We start from the raw sequence: 22,635 nt of genomic DNA, 5'->3' as shown, positions 1-22,635 counted from the left end.
TGTGAGTGAATTTTCTCCTTGTGTGCACTTGGCTTGCTGAATAACTAAGTAGCCTCACTCTCCTCCCCCTCCCTCTCTCCCTGCTCTCCCAAGCCTTCCACTGCCTATTTTTCTCTCTATGAGGGAGTTGGTGATGACGTGCTCGGAGATGGAGACAGAGTTCCTAACCAGACCAGTTATGAGGCAGTAAGTCCACTATTGATTACCTGTCCACATCGCTGCCTGGCCTCCTTTGTTTTCTCCTGCACATTGTGGCACATATACAACAGTGGGGAGGCCATATGGGGGTGACCTTTCAACACCTTTTCCTTTGGTTCCTATCACTACACTGAGCACTTGCTTAGAGCAGTTATTAGCAGGTGAGGCCTTTTACAAGAACAGTAGAATAGACACCAGAATTATGGCAAAGGCTTTCATTTGTAGCATATGTTACATTGCAGCAGCTGCTGGAATAAAGGATATCATTAAATACAAAATCTAATTATTGGCTGCGAAAAAGGTTTACTTTGGAACAACAGAGTAACTTTCAAAAAAGGCCAAATACAGACTTTGACAGGAAAAGAAGAGTTACCAAAAAGAAAAGGCAGTGTATGCTCATCAAACATGGCAATCAAGTCGAATCAAAACCGTATTTCTCTGAACTTCCAGGTTAGTAATGAACCTTTGTAGGGTTCTGCAAAATAAGCCAAAACCTTGACTTGGGTCAAAGAGATTTAATCTCCCCAGTACAATTTGTAATAAAAATAAATAAATAAATAAATTAATTAATTAATTAATACTAGTTCAGGTTCTGGGCTGAAGTACCCAAGCTGTACATTAATTTACATACTATCTCTTACTCCTCCAGTTGTGACCTAGTAGTCTGTGGCCAGGTAATCCTTAACTGACCTCCCTACCACCATGCTTTTGTTTCTTTGGTGACATTTTGGTCAAAGTTACTAACGTCTCATACTCTTAGCTGGAAGGATAAAGATATATGTGGAAAAGGGTTTGTTATCATGCATTCTAGTGTTACCTGGAGCACACCTAGGGCTCCAAAAGATGAACTTTTAACTTAAACACAGCAAAAACTGATAATTATACTTGGCAAGGCCAAGGGTCTAGGGTGTACCCAGCTGTCACCCAGTGTCATCTGGGATCAGGACCAGCCCCCACCAGCAAGCCTCTAAAGATCAGCAGTGTGGATGGACGGCTGGATGATATTACTCATCTAACATGTAGGCCAAAAAAAACTTTAATTTTGGAATAATTCACAATCCAGTGCTGTGCCTAGGTTGTAAACTGTGCAGTTTTTATTGCCACAACCATTGTCACTCAGTGTTAAAGAGGCAGTAACTGTGTTGCTCCCAGAACGTATTTGGCAAAATCAATTATTATACTAACATATTTTGTAATGGAGTACTATGACCCAGCCATGGCTTGACTTTTGTTTTGGACGTCTCCGTGTCAGAGCATGCTGCAGTCAAAGAAGAAAGGAAAAACACAACAAGCAAATAACACAGCAATATTCATAAACTTTCGATTTGTTTTCTTTTCACTTGGCACAGCATAATAACTATAGCCAGTGCTGTACATTTTTCTGTGTGCCAGCCAACACCTAATTACAGCTGATTACTGGTGGCTGGCATGTGTGATATGATGTGTCTTCTCTCTGAGAGCCATTCCCAGTAATTACACATATATCATGTCATCCAGTAAATCATTATTGCATAAAGGGTCCCCTAGTGGCTCTTTTTCTATTGGACAGATGAGAGAAATGGCCCACATCCACCTGGACTACTGATGTAAAGGCCAAACCAATCCACCCCATTCGGGCCAGACCAGTCCAGGACTGGACGCAGACTGACATATGGGGGCCGGCAGTGCCTGCCAGGACTTTGCCAAGACTCAGAGGGATGAGTGATTGTGGGACATTGAACCCTTAACCCAAGACAAAAGCCACTTTAATCTTTACCTTCATTAGAAAGATAAAAGAGGAAGAGAGGAAGGAAGAGATGGAAAAACGAAATGGAAAGTTCTAGAAAATATAGAGAGGGAAAACATGATTTGCATATTCCATATACCCTAACCCTGGACATGCCTCCTTTCATGTTGGAAAGGGAGAAAATAGAATACACAAAAGAATGGATTATAAAATTGAAATAAAGACCAGAAAAGGTAAAAGATCCATGTCCAACAAAATAAATGGTCTAGACTGATGGAAGGTTTGGAAAAGATGAGAATTACGGTTAAAAGTAACCAGAGGTGGAAGTTGAATGTCAACTTAAACCAAATGATCTTGATGGTTTTTAGCATAGGATTTTCTTGAATAATATTGCGATGTGATTTTGTCAGGTTCTGTACCAAGCAGACAAAATATTTTACACATGTAAGTTATGATTGGTAGCCGAGGAGATCTCTATGCTACAATAATGCTAATGTTGCTCACAATGAACAATTATGTGGTAACAAGTATAATTTTATCAAAAACATTGGGGATTTTTGAAGAAGCTGTAACGTGGGCATTGCACTTACCTATATTGATTAACTGTAGAGCCCTAGTTGATAGAGGGCAAAGGTCAACTGTTGAATTCGCCTGTCACTTTATGCAATTAACGATCTACTGACAGCTTATTCTGGAGAGTTTTGCGCAGGGTCTTAATCTATTTGATTGAGAAAATATGCTTTGATTTAAAAAGTCCATCGGTACACTGCCTGCTGGATCAGTCCAAATGCCACCTGAACTGGCCAAAGGCCTGATTATAAAGTTATGAATTGGTCTTTTGTTGTTGCTGTGATACTGAATCCTCCATCTGCTGATTGTCAGCAGCTGTCGCTCTTTCTCAAACACACACACCTATAAAAGTCTTGTGAGATTTGTCAAACTAATGTTAAATCGCACACCGTTTGCAAGGAAAAGACAAAATGTCCTTCTATAAAAAATACTGTAATAGTCTGACACAATTCACATCATCCTATTAAGTTGGTTTTCATTGTCAGAGGTCCTTTGTAAAGTTTTTAAAACGCAACATATTTAAACTATTAACCATGATATGATTCTGAATTCACATGTCAAAAGAAACAAAATCCTTGTTCCTGGTCTAAGATTAAGCTATTTGAATTTGAGCAGTTTCATATTTGTAGTATTGACTTATCTCTATTCATAATTCAGAATGACTATTATTTTCAACTAGGAACAGTATCATATGTCATCAAATTGCATCAAATCCTACTGAATCGAATGAAAATGAATGGTTCCATTTAAAAAAGATATCGTCCCTGAATGCATCATACACCACGTATCTAGATATGGATGAAATCATCTTTTTTGGAGAGATGCACACCCCTAGTACTTTTATACAGTGTGTGTGTGTGTATATATATATAGTTGTTGTATCAACTGTAGTCCAAATAGATTAGTTCACCCACTATAATAAAGAAGGAGCATTTTTGGAAGCGAAAACAACTGGCAAGTCTCATGTTGTAGGTTAGAATGGAAAAAGCTGTGTAAAATTGTATGTAAATAGGAATAGGGTTAAGGAATGAAGTGTGTGGAAAAAAAGTCAAGAATACCACTTTGACATCATGGGTCATCATTTGCCTCCTCTACTCCTATTTACTCACCCCCCCCTCCCTGTGGTCCTGCACAGTATGTTAGTTATATGGTGTAGACTGGTAGCAACAGCCTGGCAGGTGGTGCATTATACCAGGAGGGAGAAAGAGAGAGAGAATTTATAGACATGGAACAGAGGCAGAAGCACATAAAGCCAGTTTTGTGTAACAGGAAGAGAATGAAGTTATATCGCTGGTGTGTGTATTTGTGACCCTGTACAGAAAAATTTCTTTCTGTATGTGTGCATGCATGTGAAGTTTTGGAGAAATGCTAAAAAAAAGAAGAGCACTCCAGATGGAGAAAAAGACCTGATGATAAGAAAAAAAGGCCAACAAAGAAAACAGTTAAAGAAATGCTGGGAATAATAAGGTGGAAAAACGTGAAAAAACTGTGATGGAGAAGGAAATAAGTGAAATTAATAGTAAAAGGAAGAGAGTGTTGGCTATATGTCAGTACATTCAACTTGTCCACCGATATTCCAATTTTTTTCCAAGAATGATAATCTGATATGGGTTGTGTTAAAAGCAAATTTCTGTAGATTCTTAATTTAGCATTTTCCAGTTCAAACTGGGAGAATGTACCAATGTTATTGCAGTTGATGGACTGCACTTTTTGAAAAGGATGTCTTTTAAGGGCAATAAGGGAAAACCATTAACATTTTGAAAGCTTTGGATACCAACCAGTTTTTAGACACCAACCTTTTGCATCTGTCCAGCTACATGTAAACAGAAATATTTCATTTTCATTTTCAAACAATAAGCCTATTCTTTTTTTTTTTTTGAAAAAGGCAAATATTATTGATCTCATTACTAATGCGTCATGAGTTAACTTCAGAGCTTAGGGAGATCAAGTGGTCCAGCGCTTGTATAACACTCTCAAAACAGGGCCATCAGTATCAGCTGTAGTCCAGTTCAGTTGGTACCAGAGAGCAGGAGTGAACTTGAGGAATGTCCAAAATATCATAAGAGCATAAGATCTGAAACTGGCCCCTTACAAAGATACAAATTCAGTGACAGGATGAGCTAGCTGAAGGCCAGGACTGCCACACATAACCATTTGCATATAGTAGTCCTCAATTACTGTGAACTTCCAGCAATGGGACAGTGTTACAGAGGCAGTCTGTGTGTGTGTGTGTGAGCTGGTTTTTATATTCTAGTGGGGACTACACACTACCCCAGGGACCAACTGTCACTGTAGGGAGGATAAGATTGAGACCTACACTGATACAGTGAACAACTTCAGGGTTGAAATGTGGTTATTGGAGTCAGGGTCACGCATTATTACAATAAGAGATTATGAAACAAGTTTGGATGTTTGTGTATATGTGTTTTGCATGAGAGAATTACTTAAGTGTGGTGCGCTTTTAAAACCAAAGTGAGAATTACAAAATGCATTTTCTTTACCCTCAACTGTAAAATTAAGCTCATTTATAATACATTACTCATGTCTATCCCTTATTTCTCTTCCACCCCTCTCTGCTACATCCCTCCTTCTTTGCATTCCTTTAGCCATGCATCCTTCCAAGGTTGATTTTCTCTTCCTTTAAGACCAATGGGATGAGCATTTCATGCATGAAATAACTATTCTGGGTCTCTTGGTACCTGTGCACTGCACACACACACACACACACACACACACTCACACACACACACACACACACACACATACAGAATCCGGTGATGTACATACATCTGGTGTTATGGAGTTAATGATTTCCCTGGAGTGTGCATTAGACAGACTACACATATGTTTCACCAACTAGATCAACTACAGCTCCCTTGACCTTGCAGATTATTGCTCTCCTTGTCAGTGTGGAGAGATTTTGTGCGTGTATCCGTGTCTCTATTCTTTAAGTATATGCACACAATCCATTCTATTAGCGCTGATATTTTCATACTGACCTGTATCATCGGAGAAACCCAGTTTGAATCACATTTAGTGTCCCCACACAAATGCACACACGTAGCTGAGGCACAGGCTCTGTAGCAAGAGGTCTGCCAACATCTGTAACCACAGACAACAATCAGACATTCTTGCCATGACAGAGATATTGTATGACTCTCTTCGGTATCAAAAAGTTGCTGACATATTTGCAGGCCCAGCTGATTTTGACAAAAACAATTGCAGGATGCAATAATGTATAATTACAATGAAGTCAAATATTAAGGTTGGAAAATTTTACCAGATCCTTAACATTGTACTCCAGGACACGTGATAATTCTCCACATGGGACAACCTCCCATTGTGTCTTTTTGAAAGTTATTTCTGGGCTGTATTTAGTCACCGGTTTTCACCCAATTGTTTCCTCATGGACAGATTAACCAGTAACTAACTGGGCAGTTGACCTATGGGTCCCAGGGTTGTGAGGAACGACCAATAATTCAAATAAGAGCTCATTCTCTCTGTATGGGACACTGTCTGCTGCTGCCATAGCAGTGACTGATGACATTTATTTATCAGGCTTTGGAAAAACTAAAAAGCTGGGCAACCCAGCAAGCATTCAGTTGGACTTTCTTCAGCAGCTGTTGAAACAACTAGCATTAGCAGTTATAATAGCACAAAGGAGCCATCCTTTGTCACCATTGGTTTCAGAACCTCCATTCTGCACAAAACCAGAACTGTCAGTTAACCATGTACTTTCAAAATTAGTATTAAATGTTATTAATTTTACTATATCGTGCAGGTATTTATTCTTATTGCTGAATGTCCTCTGTTCTGCTTGATAGAAATCATTTAGCTCTTGAGAGAAACAGACTGGGGAAACTACAGCGCCCCTATTCTCAGCTGATAACGTCATCGATCCCAAAGTGCGAGAATGACTGTTTTTTTCTGCTCAAAATAGTTCAGCTACCTGTCACTAGATACAAGTGGCTCATGCTAATTATTTATAGTCATTTGAAGTAGCATTTATTTTCTTTCTTCTTTTTTTGTCAGTGCCCTATGTAGGCATAAAGATTTATGAACCTGCTTTTCTTTGTCACAGGGCATTGAAACATTGGTAGCAGGGGCGGACTGATGTGTTAATGTGGCATTGCCAAACAGAGTCATTGCAGGTTTATTCAGCTATTGACCAGTGTGCTGTTTTTCAGGCTTTCGTTGACTTATGTAAAAAGCTCTGAAGACCGCAGTAAAAATCAAAGCGGGTAGTGATGATTGACACAAAATAATGCTGTAAATTTAACAGAATTGTAAAGATTGAACATGGGCTGAGCCAGAGCTATCAGAACAGGTGAGCATTATTTCACTGAGTTGTTTTATGTTGGAGCTGAATAAGACTGAGAGTGCCATCATCAGGCTCCTGTTAACTGTTTACAAGCTTTCCTTTCTGTGTGCATATTCATATTTCCTCTAACCCTGTGGCACTCAGTCAGTAAACATGGTAAAATATGTTTAACAAATGTGGACCGGGGCATATGGTACACTCCCAGGCCACTGTGAAATAATGAAGTCATATTTGCTTCCTGTTGTTTCGATCTGATTTAACTAATATTTGTACAGTCTGAATAATTCAGTCAGTTCTCTCCCTGATGCAAAAGGCGCTGGGCCTTAAATCTGCATGTATAATTGAACATATTTATGCTAATCTAATTGTTTTACAGTTAGCTGGCTTTGTAGTGCTTAGTCTCCAGAATAAACAGGCGACATGAGGAGAAGCCAGCACAAAGCTTCAGCGGCCCCAGTAGTCCCATGGGAATCCTCACATAGCAGCTGTTGACATAGCCGAGTGAGTTGAGGTGGTTCGAGGGGAGGGGACATTATATTATTTGTGATAATTCGAGTTAAGGACTTAATGCCACCAGCTCAATGCCAACTTGATTCTCTTGCACGGGATCTGGTCGGATTGTGAATGATTGCTCAAAAGCCTCTTACTACAAAGAACAGCTTTTATCTGTGTGTGTCAGCCTGTGTCTCAGAGCCTCTCCTTGGCTCACCCTCTCTCTTGTACAATTGTGAGAACATTACCATTTGTTTCTAAACTTGGGAGATTGTGTTTCATATCTCAATTTAAAATCTGGCATCTTCATCACAAGCGGGACTCTCTGGGGGTTTCCCGCTAATTTGCTGGATCATCAGCAGAGAGTGATGATCCGAGCTGATGTAACCCCTTCCAATTCCAACCTCAGACCAATGCACAACCATATATACACAGCTACTCTCCCTCCATCAGTCTGTCTCCCTCCTTTACCTCTGCCTGTCTCTTGGCGAATTCCAGCCTGACATACTCCATGGGTAAGGGAGACAGCGACTTCATGCCGCTCACTGTCTGTGATGGCATGGTAGGAAGGAGGTTGATTGCTCAAGGCACCCTGGTCTGGCACGGCAGTGGACCTTGAGGCAGTTGGCAGCGCATCAAAGTCCTGCTGGCCCAGGCAGCCATGCCGGTTAAACTGACAGGAGCAGGCAGACCCACCTAACCAGCTGTCCCCGGTGGAGAGCCAAGGGAGGGGATGATGGAGGATGGGAAGCTAGAAAGGAAGGCTGGGATGGTGGAAATTTGCAGGACGAGATGAAAGGATGGAAGAAGTCACAAAGCGACTGAGATGAGACAGTGAGAACAGTAAGGAAGTGAGGAAGAGAAGAAAGAAAGGCCAAAAAGCTGGAAAAGACTTAAGCATAAGATATAGAAGGTAAAGAGGTGGAACAAAGCAGTAATGGGCAAAGAACAGAACAGTGAAGGTGGAGTGGCACAAAGTTAGTAGAAATGGAGGAAAAGTGTGAATGAGGAGCAGAGAAGGTTGGAATGATTTGTAAAGAAGAACAAGCCAAATCCAAGCAAAGAAAGAGAGGGCATAAGAGCAGGAATGCAAGAAAGAAAATGAGCAAACAGCAGAAATAGCAGTCAGGTGAGCTGGAGGCCCGAAGGTAAACTGCAGTAAAGTGATTTAAGGATGTGAAATGATACCAAGGCCAGCTTTTGTTTGAAGGATTGTTCACACACCAACTCTCGTGTAGTCTTGTCCGTAGGGGGAATCAAGAGCAGTCCCAGGTAGCTGTTATTATGTTTTAATACGTGCCCTGGAGCCAGGGGGATTGGATCATAATCAACAGGCACAGCATGAAGAGGGACACGCATGCACCTAGGATATCACTGGTGCGAGGCCTGTTTCACTAGTTGTTCTAGTCACTGGTGTTATTTAGCTTCAGGCTGGGAACACACCGGCTGCATGGCACGTGGCCTGCTTGTTAATGTGTGAGAGCGGACATACTGCATCTCACGCCTCACGGCAGCGTTACGTGATCTAGAGATTCTGTGACATGCCAATTTATCATGTGGCTCTCAGCAAAACTATGCAATAATTGATAACCATATTGATTTGGTGACACCTTCTGCTGTAGAGTCGGTGTCTTGGCTGACTCCAAATATGTTGCAGCGTTTTTATTTAGTGACATATATAACTAGCTAAGGTTGTGCTGATTCTGAATACTTTATAAGTCAATGGTATGAACAAATAGATAAGCCTCAATCTGGCTCGAAAACGGTTGAATGTTTTGTGTACTGGGTGAGTGAGCGACCAAGTCAACCTGTTTGAGATCAAGAAAGATGGCTGGAGCTCAGAGTAGCAACAGTGAATGAAGCCTTAATGAAGCCTTTAAGCTGCAGTAGCCAAATATATTTGACAGTCAGTGTGTTTTCCCTTAAGAGTTGAATAAAAAATCTACTGTGGGAACAGCACATGAAGCTCTGGTGTTATTTTTGTCATTCAGTTCAATGTATGGGCCATTCTCTTTACATGGAGAAGGTCATGCATGCTACAAATATGCAATGTCCTTCAATAACCAGTTAGTTGTTTTACTTTTTTATAAGTGCAGCACTATGTTAAATAAACATGTAGTCAGCCTCACTGGTCTATGTGCCAATTAAGAGCTGTTTTATTAGGCTGCTCTTCACAGCAGTATGTGTGGGCGTGTGCACGTATGGGTTTTTATACTGGAGGGAAGGTTAGAGAGCGTAATTGAATCATATTACTTCCTTCACATGACTTGTCAAGGTCCTTTTTATGATTTGAAGCTAATCTATAAGGATGCTAATCATTGATTTAGCCATGCATTGGTAAGTTACACTGGGATTCAGCCTAGAAAAACAGCTCCCAGAATAGCAATGTTTCCAAACAAACATTTGGTCATGAAAAGAAGCCTAGGAGGAGCCATTGACTTTTACCAACCTCTACCATTTTGATGTTATCTAATAAATGTCACACAAATCGAGAAAAAAACGAAACAAAACAGCAGCTCAGCAGCTCCTGTCCATCTCCTGCTGACTGAGTCTCTCCTTAACTTTGCTCTTTGTCTAAGAATGCACCATACAACACGGGGTAGAGATACATTTCTTGCAGCTTGTCTACTTGAACATCCCTGAAACACACTAATCACACCACGCATGACATGAGTTCATACTAGATCAGTCACTTCCTGAGTTTATCCTTTTATTATAGCGAGACAGCATCTTTTTAAGTCGGCGGATTCTGCAGAAGTGTGGCATTAATCTCCACTGTAGTTAGCTAAGATGCTGTCCTAGACACATTAGTCTCCAGATGACTGGCTGGTAATAGGAAACCATAGCAGCTCATCCATGGGTTTTTATTGGCCGTTATGATTTTCATCAGCAGTTATTAGTAACATTGCTGACCAATCCACTGCTCGGCTTGATGGGCTGTGAAGTCTTTATTGGCTCTTTTGGATTGTTTGATGAGAAGCACAAGAAGTTTCTGTTTCCACTCTGCGTAGTTCAATAAATGGCTCTGGATGAAGTGTACTTTTTAATATTTTAGGCTTTTAGCTGACACAGTTATCGCGAGGTGCTGCCAACGGTGTGTGAGAAAGTAGAAGAAACATCAGCATGTCATCCTAAAGCAGCCACCTCTAAGGAGGACAATGTGTGAACCTATAGGTTTTCACCTTGTTGCTATGGTCTATATGCCATTTGGGAAAAGTTTCCTCATTGTCAGGGGTTTTTTATGTTGAGAAATGTGTTCAAATGTGTGACATATTGTGATAATGAGCAATAAAGCTGGAAGTTTGATGGTGATATAGACTGGTTGTAGACTCCAAGGCTGAAAAATGAAGTCAGTGATGGAAACCTGTGCTTTGTCTTAATGATTATCTGAGGGCGACAGGAAAAATTTCTCAATTTCTCCATTGGTTTATTAGCTCAATAAACATTTTCCTAATGAGTGTATGATCTTAGTCTCTAGTTTCAAATGTCCTTCAATACAATACGATGCCCATTTTTAAAATGGCTCCATTTCAAGAAAAATACAAAATAAAGGGTATTAATTAGGGCGTTGCTATGCAGTGATTAAGAAGCATGTCAACTTGTGAGCACAGAGCAGGTCAGATCTTCCCCTTACTCCTCATCAGCTCCACCTTCTCCTCCAAACATGGTTTCTGAAGGTTTGAAGCTGGCTGAGGTAACCAACAGACAGATTAATAACAGAAGGGTTCAAAATGGCCTTTTACAAAACAATAGGGGCAACATCACTGTGACTTGCCAACTTGGGTGGAAAAGTGCAAGAGACCTCTCATAAGACTGTAATTTATACACACATTGTATTGATACTGTAGAAGTAACAGTTTAGTGAGCCTATTTGACTGGCCTGGTTATCTACATTAATTGTTCACAAATATGTTCATAAAATGATCTGATATCATCAAAGCCACAAGTTTAAGCAAACCTCAACTGCTAAAATGCCACAGCAATCATGTTTTGTTGGAGATGGAATCACTGGCTGGATTATTTTCAGATGCTACACATCGAATGTATGAAGCCTTAAATTATTAAAGAGCAGAGGAATTTGTGGGTGGTTGGTGGGGCAGAGGCACTTTGTTTAAGGTTAGAGAAAGATCCTGTTTTTCTGTTTAAATTAGAACCACACTAAGACTTTTTCTGTTGTCACCCAGTGCGCTGCATATTCCAAGTCGGCACAACTCAGCTATTTATATATGTCACTAAATATAAGTAAGAAAGGGACAGTGAATTTTCCTTATTTTCCAGATAAAAAAATCTGTAAGCCACTTTCACCAAAGTAAAATTCTACAAAGAAAGTTACTTGCACATGTTTAATTTGTTGTAGAGGTGATTTGAAGTTTCTATCACAAAACAATAAATAAATGAATCAGCTCTAGTGCTTAAAATAATTTATTGTCCATATCTCTCTATGCGTAATCATTGCAATAAGCTCAAACAAACTTCTCCTCACTCTGCCATCAGATCTCTGAGACTTTGGATGCACAAGCAGCTCACAGCCAGGACTCTGAATGAGACAAGTGTGTCCACAGTCATGTTGTCCTGTATTGCCCTGTCATGGACACAGTGCTCCATGATATGAAAGTGTAGACTCATGGACAGTGAGATTTCTCTTTGCTCCCCAGTGTTATTTCAGGACTTATTTTAACTTCGAGATCATTCTGCTGAGCACCCACCTTATTTACAGACAGTGTGCCTTAATGTGGCCGTTACTGTTGCGTATGTTGCTTGAAGCATTGGCAAAATGCGGCTTCACTTTCACTGAAACTTTGACCCTTCTTTTCAACAACTAAAGCTGAGACCCAATAATTACATTTGAAAGCGTATCTCTCTGTTGGTGTTGTTTACTTTCATTACCGACGTGCAAGTAATTCTGCGATAAGTTGGGCAACAAAAGATCCCCACTTCGGATCCTTTATTGTTCGGGAGAATTTTGCACTCGAATGAGCATTGAAATGGGGCAGCCTAGTGATGCAGCTGTGATACAATGGGACGAAAGTGCAGCTCACCTGAATTAGAACACAACTAAGGTGTCTCAAATCCAATCCCTCCACCCTGGTTCCAGTGACTGCCTTCTTTGATAACTCCTGACTCCCGTTAAGCTCGGTCGCCACTGTTAGCTGTGTACTGTTTGTACTGATGCGATGGACAAACAATGCAAGGCTTTGTAGATACACAGTTAATAACCAAATGATTAAAAAATATTCATATTTTAAATGATTAGAAAGTTTAATTCATTGTACAGACATTATGAATTAAAGTCCCTATGAAGACATTATATTATAATTCACAGGAATTAGTAATCCACTAACTGAGCTGGTGCTTCTTTATTTTTATAACTACATTCTGCTCTTGATCAGTTACACACATAATTCACATTTCACATTTTCTAAATGTCATTACTATATATAGAAATTGACATAGCAATGCATCCATCCATTTATCCGCCTTCTACCTCTTTTCCGTTTCTGGGTCACGGGGTCCTGGAGCCACTTAGTTGCACCTCTGCTTTAACTGCAATGACAGGTCAACATAACCACACTGAAAAAAAAAAAAAATCAAAAGATTACTGACACCACTATAAGTCTCTATGTTTTGCTGTGGGTCTTATGCTTCCCTTTCTCTTACATCCACATACACACACGTACACACTCTTGTTGAATTACCTTTGGTGGGAGAATGGAGAGTTATAAACACTAGGAAATGAGCTAATGCTTGGAGAGAGAGTGGTGCTGAACGCAAGAGGAAAGGAGGTGATAAAGTGGTCTCGAGTTGGGGTGTATTGGCCACATCCAACTCTTTAAAAATGACAGAGGGTAAATGTGTGTATATGAGTGTGTATGAGAGAGAGCGTGCGTGAAAGGCCTATGCAAAAGACCTCAGGCGTCCTAACACCTTCATATGCCCAAATCATATTTTCTTTTCCTCCTCTCCTTTTATTCTTGCCATCAGCATCAGGTGAGCCAAGTTAGGAAGCAGACTGAGCAGTAATCTCTCTCTCAAACACACACACACACACACACACATGCACACACCCATGGGGTCTTGACTGGGATGCCAGCCTAGCAGATACACACTTGCCAAAGAACCAGGCCATACCAAGCCAACAGGCCATAACCGTGTGTGTGTGTGTGTGTGTGCGTGCTTATGCCAAACTACTTAGAGTGATGGAATGTAAGATAGGCTCATTCTTAGCAGAGCCAGGAGAATCCAGCCAAGTCCAGACTGTGGAACAGAGGGGGAAGAACTGGTGCAGTGAGAAAGGAGTGTGAGCTGGCCCGTGTTTCTTTCACAAACCCAAGAGCAGAGCTTCATTTACCTGCTCTCCTTATTTAGATGTCATAATTCATTGCTGGACACTGCAATCACATTTAGTATTAATGGTTGTGCTGTAATTACATCTGCCCACTGACACTTTACATCCATTCAGGCAGTGGCCTGCTCATCTCTCACAGTTGCCTAAATAAAGGCCTGTACTCATGCCAGGGTGTTTGAAGAGATTTATTGGGACTCAGATTGGTTTATTTGAACTCACTGAAACAATTAGTCCAGAAAAACATTGCCATTAAAACTCAGGCACCAACATCAGACCAAACATGTGCATAGTGTGTAACAATATATAATAAGTACATTTTAAGTAATTTGTACTGTTGGGTAGAAAGTAAAATGTGACACTATCACTTCCCAAATGCTGAAGAACCTTAAATTGCATTTTGGGGAGGCCTATGTGATTTCTGTGTGTGTGTGTGTGTGTGTGTTGTGTGTGTGTTTTTCCCTCCTGTAAAATCGATATCTGTTTTTTGGTCCTTTCCTGATTTGAGTCCTTACTATCGAGATTTCTCTGTTTTGTATAGGTTTTTTGTGAGTTGTTTTTTTTTTTTATTATTATTCTTATATCCAGTGCCTATAAGAAGTATTCACCCCCTTTGATGCCTTCCCCTTTTATTAATTTTACAAATGGACTCGTTTTCCTTCTTGTTTATCCTTCTCTTTCTTTCTATTTACACATTTTTACAAAAAAATTATGAAGCCAAAATAAATACTTATTTCTAAAAGTAATGTCATATTTTGTCATATCAAAATAAATTATATAAAATAAGCAATCAAATAAATACCAACCCCCTTCAACTCAGTATACATAGGTCTAAATCTGGCTTGCAGGGATTGAACAGATCTTGTTTTCTCTTTCATCAGATGTAAAGCTATCTAAGACCCTTGCTTGCCTCTTTATGGTATCAATGGCTTCAAATAAATTTTTGCAGAGAAAAGCTGCTGCTCACTTCCCCACACACAAAGTGTTTTAAGTCACTCCACATCATCAAAAAGAGATTAGCTCTTATTGGCTCATGCAGATGAAAAAAAAAAGCTCTGATTGGCTTTCTTTCCAAGTCAACATCTGGCTATTCTTTTATGTAAAACGTCACTTACATTTTAATTAGTTTTTGTCATATTCACTTTGTTCTTGGTTCTCGCTTCATTTTTGTCATTTGCTGACGACTGTTTTGACCAAAAGGTTTTGATGATGAACTCAGTTTATGAGGATGGCCTGCTCCAGGCAGATTTACATGTGCCATACTCCTTGCATTTTTTAATGATGGATTTAATGGAACCCCAAGGGATGTTCAGTGTCTTGGAATTTGTTTGTATCCATCCCCTGACTTAAACTTCTTGATAATCTTTTTTTTCAGAGTTGCTTGGAGTGTTATTTTGTCTTCATGGTGTAATTGTTGCCAGGAAGACTTATTAACCAGTGACTGACCCTCCAAGATCACAAAAATCACTGAAGAATGTATTCATCCACTGCACTTTCTATTTCACTGACTGGGAGACAATTAGTACCAATTGGCTAGACCAGTAGTTCCCAAATGGGCTGAAGCCCCCCTAAAATATTCTTAAGTCTACTAAATAATTTGGTATTTTTTAAAAATAAAGAATAATATAAACCTGTTACTATTCACTTAAATAGACTGACGGTGATAGTGTCAGTGCTTCGTTATCCAATATGTTCCAGTTGTTCATAGGGAACACCCACAATATTTGAAATCCAGTCCATGTTTTCACTGCTACTTTACACCTTACCTACTAGCATACATGCTGCACGCAACCAGATAGAGAGCAGCATTAAGGGAACTACAAGCATGGATATATGCAATTTTCAAGAAAGTAAGTCTTAATCACTGCTGGTAGTAACAGTTAGTTAGCTCCAGCCTCCAGCTAACAGCACAGTCCCATGTAAATAATGAACCATCTGCTCCACATTTTGATAAATAAAAACCTGGCCAGCACACTAAGTTAAATTGTTAGCATAAAGTTGATTTCTGTCACTTGTTTTAGCTCTGAAAAATCGAGCTGAGCTCAATCAGATATGGTTATAATTAGTGGAAATAATAATAACACAATAATATTAATAATAATTGTTTGTCAAGTTTTATTTAGTATAAGTAAATTAAGATAGTGGTGACAGTGATAACATGTGTTATCAGAGCTAGTGTGTATATAGGTGTGCCTTGGGCAAAAACACTGAGTTAGACCTTCGCTGCAGTCGGTCAGTCACTATGCACATGGGTGAAGATCTAAGCTCTATTTCTATTTTAAATTAACCACTTTTATTTAACATCAATTGACATTTCTTGGTAGAAATCTGTTTTCACTTTGGCATGAAAGATTTGTGTGTGTTTGTGTTTAACTGTTTGTCATAAAACCCAAATTATAGTGACAGTGATTCCATTTATAAAGGCAGTAAAGGGAAAAAATCAAATTGATAAATGTTCCTTATGGACATTGTATCAGCTTAAGGTTATATATTGGTACTGTATGGTATCAAACTTTACAATCCACACCTGACTTCTATAACTTTGTCATGTCCCAGCAACCAATGTGTTGCATTTTCCAGCCGATAAGGAGAGTTGTTGCTAGAGCTCCATTAAAAAATCTTAAAGTAATTTAAGTACACAGATATACATTTGCAAGAAATTTTAACCCCCCTCATCTCAAAACACATTATAGTGACTTGTGTGAAGAAGAATGCAAATTCCTGCCTCAGAAAATCAGCCCAGCATCATCAATGACCCACCTCTGTGTTTGATTGTCAAGATGGTATTCTTCTGGTCATAAGCGTGACCTTAAGCACCTCAGACATACCGCTGGTCCATATGTCTGGACTGGTCAGTAGAACTGTCTCCCAAATCTCTGCAGTCTCATCCCAGTTCCTCCTTGCATGTTCTCCTTGACTTTTAATGTTTCTTGTGATCAAGATTATTATACGTATTCTTGTTGCCAATGAAACATGTTACAATCTTTGTCAGTTCATATTGTAGGTGTTTTGCTTTAACATGGGGGGGTTTATTAGTTGTCCCTTGATGAAAGAAGGCCCCTTGATGAAATGTTGGTCTTTCTTCCACAGACAGGCAGGTTAGCAGCTGTTCCATAAATTTTAATCTTTGTATAACGCTCCCAGTGGCGTCTCTTGGAATGTAATTTTTTGGAAGCCTTCTTATAATCAAGGCCCTTAAAGTGATGAAATAATCTCCTCTCTCAGCTTTTGTGGAAGCTCCTTTGTCTGTCCCATGATTGCAACTCGCCTTGAATACCTTCATGTGTGGGGTTTATATATGCATCACAGCTCAAGCAAATGAAAGACCATTATAGAGTTCCCAAAACCTTTACTATGTTTCCACTTTAGGGCATAAAACTGCCAGAGGGCTTTAAAAAAACTCTTATATTGGGGTTGAATAATTGTGACATGGCTATCTTAACAACGTATGCCGGTACACACAAATACTACATCATGCATTCACTGTGTTGATTTTGTAAATCAACTCATAAAGAAGTCATCAAAGCAGAATTTTGTGGTTTGATAGATTTTTAATAGATAAATCCCTAAAATATTTAGGAGCTAGAATATTTCTGATTGCGACACTATCATATTATTTATATCAAATGTATATAAAGTCAGACCAGCAATGCTCTTTGCATGACTGATATTTAATCAGCGTTTATGTAAATGTTAAATATGCATCTCATACACTGGAGTGTATGGAGTAGTCCACACGAATATGGTGGTCCACATTCAGAGATAGCACACAAATGGCTGCAGGATGGGCTTTATTCTGTCCTTCCATCACATTATTCACTGAATTAAAGTGAATTAATGACAACTGATATCATGTACTGTTGGCATTGTTGATGCAGCAGAGTTTTTGTAGTTTATGATACCATTGGAATTAAGTTTGACGGAGATTGCGTGTAATTTTCTCAGTTTCCTGACTCTAACCTGTAACAAAAACTCTAATATGAACCGCAGGCTGGATTTATGTGTCAAGGTGTAGCCTATAATCCAGTAAACTTTGACACTTTGACTGTCAGGTTTCAAATATCTGATCTGATAAAACTGTTGAATTTGAATCACCAAAGAAAATAAGCAAACAACAACACAACTTAATGTCACTGTTTATTTCTGAGAAAATACACTTTGTAAAATGTAAACAGTATTGTATTGGGATGAAATGGACCCCTTTTGATCTAATAAGAGTGTTTCTGGAAAATAAGAACAGCCTGAAAATAGACAGAATTACAAGCTTTTGCTCACGTGTTTGCATCATCTTGTGAAGATCATATGACCTGAAGAACAGAATGGTTTTGCAGAAAACCCTGCGTCGGTTGGTGGTCCTGTTTAGTGGACGATACACCTGAAGCACAGTATGCACCGAGCTGTGGGTATGAATATGAAATACAATACTGTGGACAATAATCGATTTATTTTGTGAAAAACCTCTCACTTGTGACAATTTTTATTTACACCCTGCTTAAAAATGACTGTTGATTTTGCAGAATCCAAGCCAGGAAGTGGTCTGTGCAAACCAGGAAGCATTGCTCTGTTTGGAAACGTGGTGTACAGCGGGCTCCTCAACGAGCACTTCTGGCACTTTGGGGTTCCCCTCGTCACCAGACTGGTGAGTTTTATATTTTCCCTTTTCTTCACTAATACTACTGAGTCTCTCCATCTGCTGCCTCTGAGCATAATCTACTGTAGCCACATATGTTGAAAATGAAAAAAAAAAAAAAAATGTATGAGCATTATTTGGGTTGTTTGCCTTATTGGCTTGTTAGCGGATATGATCTGCCCAAGAAACATCTCTTAAACATAATAAGGCCTCACACCAGACATGTGTACCTGGCTCTAGACTGGTGAAATGAATGTTACCTTGACAGAGTAATGCAATCAAGATACATTTCACTGAGATGCCACCATAGTTTCCACTAGAAGCCCCACCTGCAGTACAGACCATGTGTTCCTCCTGGAGATTATGTACTTTTTGAACCAATCAGTTGTGGCAACCAGATTTAAACTCCTGAGGTTCTTGTTTTTAATCCTGCTGTTGGTCATCCAAGGATCTTTAAGGCATGGCAACAGCATACTTCAACTGCTTTGTTTACAAACTTACTCGATGTTGCATTGTATTTGAGTGGGGACTTGCCGTGGTGGTGTTGCATGATGACGTGCAGTGAGTTTAAAAAATTTTGAATGGATATTAAGTCAAATCCAACTGCTTAAACAGCCCATCTGTTTCTTTGATGGTAACACAGAGCATCATTTCCTGTGGATGCTGGAAATTATGAGCAACATGCATCCTTGCTGATGGCAGTTTCCTCCATTAGTCAAAACATTCACTGTGCAGTGTCTTTCTACTTGTGTTGCCTGTGAAGTCTTGACTAGGATATATACATAGTTTGGCAGGCACATGCACAGATAGGCCAGGTAATGCACTTATCTTGGCCTCTGACAAGATCAGTTCCCATTTTGCAAGATAGTTTTTTCTATTTCTGGTTTGCGTTTTATATTTCAATAATTTTTTATCAGAAAAGTAGCTTTACAGTAACGCCCTTAAAGCTTGACACAATATTCTGCTGAAGGTTGAACCCTTAATTCTCTGGCACAAAAATCTATTTGGCTCATTGGTTACAATACTCTCTCAATTTCAGTAAACAGAGCACACAATGCCAAATTGTTGCACCCTGACCTCATCCTACATTTTACAACACACATCTATACATTCTGTTGGGAACCTGATCCTTAAACACATCGACTCACACTGAGCAGGTTCACACCTCTTGATCAAGCAGCCGCTTGATTATATTTCACAATGCACACAAAAACCCTGCTGTCCACTTGCAGGATTCTTTAGGTTTCACACACACACACACACACAAACACTTACTCATTGAGCAAGTGAGCAAGCAAAAGAGTAAGAGAGAGGTTACGGCTGTGAAAGCAGAATGCGTACCACATGGACAAAGACTACAGTCGGCAAAATAAAAGGCTAAAATAACACAACATACTAGACTGAATATTGCAGAGGAAATGTGCAGTAAAAGTTGGTTTTAAGCAGGAAACTATTTAATTTTAACCAAATGAAAAAACAAAATCATACAAAACTGTTATTTGTGTTTACGGAATTACAGCCTCTGAGAAAGCTAACAATGAGAAAAAGGCACTGGCTGCCTGATAGAGCTGTTTATTTACTCCACCAGTCACCCTTCTCTCTTCTCAAGGCCACCACTATGGCCTTAGTTACTAGTTTGCTTGTATATAATACTGTGCATATATAGAGTACTTTAGGGACATCTGGTATACCTGGACTAAAAGGGCGAAAATTGCCTTTTTCTTTTTTTCAAAAAGGTGACACATTTGCTAACAAAAAGTGTGTGATGGGCTGTTATGTTATTTTAGTGGAAACTAGAGCAGCAGAGGCATCAAATAGTCACAAGAAACACACAGGACCTATTTGACTGGAGTGATTTTTTTTTTTTTTTTTTTTCAGTCCAAACACAGTGGAATCAACTTCCTTTCATTGTTAAATTGTCTGATTGTCAAGTTTCATGGCGCTCCCCTTGATCCGCTGATCAATTAGCCCAAAGATGCTGACTTTTCCCAATCACCTACAGAAAGTACGTAGAGCTTTCTTAAGTGCCTTCTAGAGCGGAATAGGTGCTTGCTTTTGGAGGAAACATGACTCAGATGGAAGAAGGAATGTGGACTTTTATCTGACAAAATTAGAAAACAAAAGTGTTGCACAAGTCACATTAGAAATCGTCTAACCCTTTCCTGAATGGTTGAGGTTATTATTTTGTTGTAGAACACTGTTGGTGTAACATTGAATCTCAGATGTGATGCTGTTGTTGGTCAAGCATGAACTATTAATGAATGTAATGCATTTGTTAGTGCACCCTGCAGTCCAATAGCAGCTATCACTGCTCGGAAGAGATGTACAGGCCAGTTTTACAGCAGGTTTGTAATGTCTCACCTGTGACTTTCTGTGGAGGGGCATCATCACGTTTTGCGTTATACAACGCAAAGGCTGCTTGTCTGCCAGTTGTTGTTACTCCTTCAGGATCAGTCAAGTAAATAATAGACTGGGTTCTGGCATTAACACAAACTAATGCAATATTAGTGGTATTTCAATTAACTTTGAATTAGGCTGTAATATCTTACATGTCACTTGGTGATTGCGCTGCTCTGTTTTATTGAACTGCTAATAAATGTTATATTTGATAGATATCGATGTTGTCTCCCTGTCAGGATACTACAGAGGATATTTGCTGTCACAGTCTGATCACTTGCCTGTGAGACAGTCACACAGCCGCATTTGTCTGATGCTTAGTGCCCTGATAAAAGACAAACTATTTTGCTTTATGGCAAAAGGATCATTGCCTTTAATTTGTTTGTTTTTTTTCCATTATATTGTAAATGATTGCTTATCATTTGGAAACCAGTTGTTCTGTCAAATTTGTTAGCAGTGAAAGCTACACTATATATCATCAGCATTTCATAATTTAACTGTGAATTCCTGTACAACAGCTGATACCATCAAAAATTATTATTAGATATATCAGTCATGTTTTATTTAAAGTGATGTGCTAATGGCACACACAGACACACACACAGTAATTTCAATCATTAAATAAATGATTCAGTGCATTGCAGATGTTGAGTGTCAGTTGAGCTCCCTAACAAAGATACCAGCTGGTCTCACTCAACTTCTCATTCACTTCTCATTCTTCCCTTCATTAATTCAGAGGCAGCACAAAAAGAAATCATCCTGACTTTATAGTATCAGCTTTTTTCATGACAAACATGTTTGTTTTTTGCTTGTTGTAACTGATGATGATGATGATGATGGCATTCACTATTTATTGCTTGATTATTTATATGATGTAATAAACATATCCTTCATCATCATGCAATTCCCTGTGCTTCACTATGGGCCCATATAAAACTGAATTTTCTAGTAATTTACAGACTAAAGTGTTTTGTGATTCGTGTGCTGCCAATGTTCAGTGTTTTTAAGCCTCTACTGTTTTAATTACAAAGGAAACTTTAGAAGAAGTCTGAGCTTCGATGGAAAAATATATCAGAAACAAAATTGTGAAATAAGCTGCCATAATGTCAGGACTCAAACTGGCTGCATTGCTGCTGCCCCTCTGTCTATTTATATTGAGGGTTCCATGATACTTGAGTTTGCTCATTAGTTTAAATTAATGCCTGACCCTTTTTTGACAGAAAGTTCCTCTAAATTCTTTAAGACAATTTTTTTTTTTTTTTTCAATTTTAGCATTTTTTCATTTCATTTCATTTCTCACATATATCAATTTCATACACTGACATAAAAGTGGAAAGCTTCAGTTTTGTGCTGGTATAATATAGTAGTATTGTGCCAATAGTATAATGACAATAGTTTTTTTGCAAGCACAGCAGGTCATCTGAAAAATAGGCATGATGCTGAATCTCTTGATGGCCTGATGTGTTACACATTTGTCCTCTCTAACATATGCCACACACACATGTATCACTGTTATGCCTCAGTATTACACATTACACATTACTAGGTTTATCTGATGACTCCTGTCAGTCGATATGTACAAAATATGGTCAACAAATGAAGTTGGATGTATTCTTGAAATTACAATTTTTTCTAGAAGATATGAAAATGTTTGCTAATGGGTACCATCTAAATGTATAAAAGCTTATATATCAGGGCAATCCCACAAAGCGAGCCCTACATCAAATAAGGACAAAGCTTTTGAAACAGAAGAAGAATAAACAATTTCTGCACAAATAAATAAATAAAAATAAATTCTGTTAAAAATAAATCAATTGTCATGAAGAAAAAATTACATTCAAGTATCCAGAAAGATCTTTGTAGAGAGATACAGCAACCACACATACAGCTGGATTGAACACGTACATGTTTTCAGCACACACACACACACACACACACACACACCATTAATGCTTAAT

At 39.0% G+C, this 22,635-nt stretch overlaps 1 protein-coding gene across 1 annotated transcript in view; it reads left to right on the top strand.

The window, feature by feature from the left end:
* rbfox3a (RNA binding fox-1 homolog 3a) overlaps positions 1 to 22,635 on the top strand; it is a 555,532-nt gene that overhangs the window by 363,614 nt on the left and 169,283 nt on the right. Inside the window, exon 5 of the mRNA XM_029527245.1 lies at positions 18,168 to 18,289. Coding sequence (XP_029383105.1) covers positions 18,168 to 18,289 — 122 coding nt within the window. The remainder of the gene's footprint in view (positions 1 to 18,167; positions 18,290 to 22,635) is intronic.

This window comes from Echeneis naucrates, chromosome 19 (genome assembly GCF_900963305.1).
Source record: "Echeneis naucrates chromosome 19, fEcheNa1.1, whole genome shotgun sequence".
NCBI lineage: Eukaryota > Metazoa > Chordata > Actinopteri > Carangiformes > Echeneidae > Echeneis > Echeneis naucrates.
The sequence above is the reverse complement of the archived record's forward strand: the minus strand, read 5'-3'. Positions and strand labels throughout refer to the sequence as shown.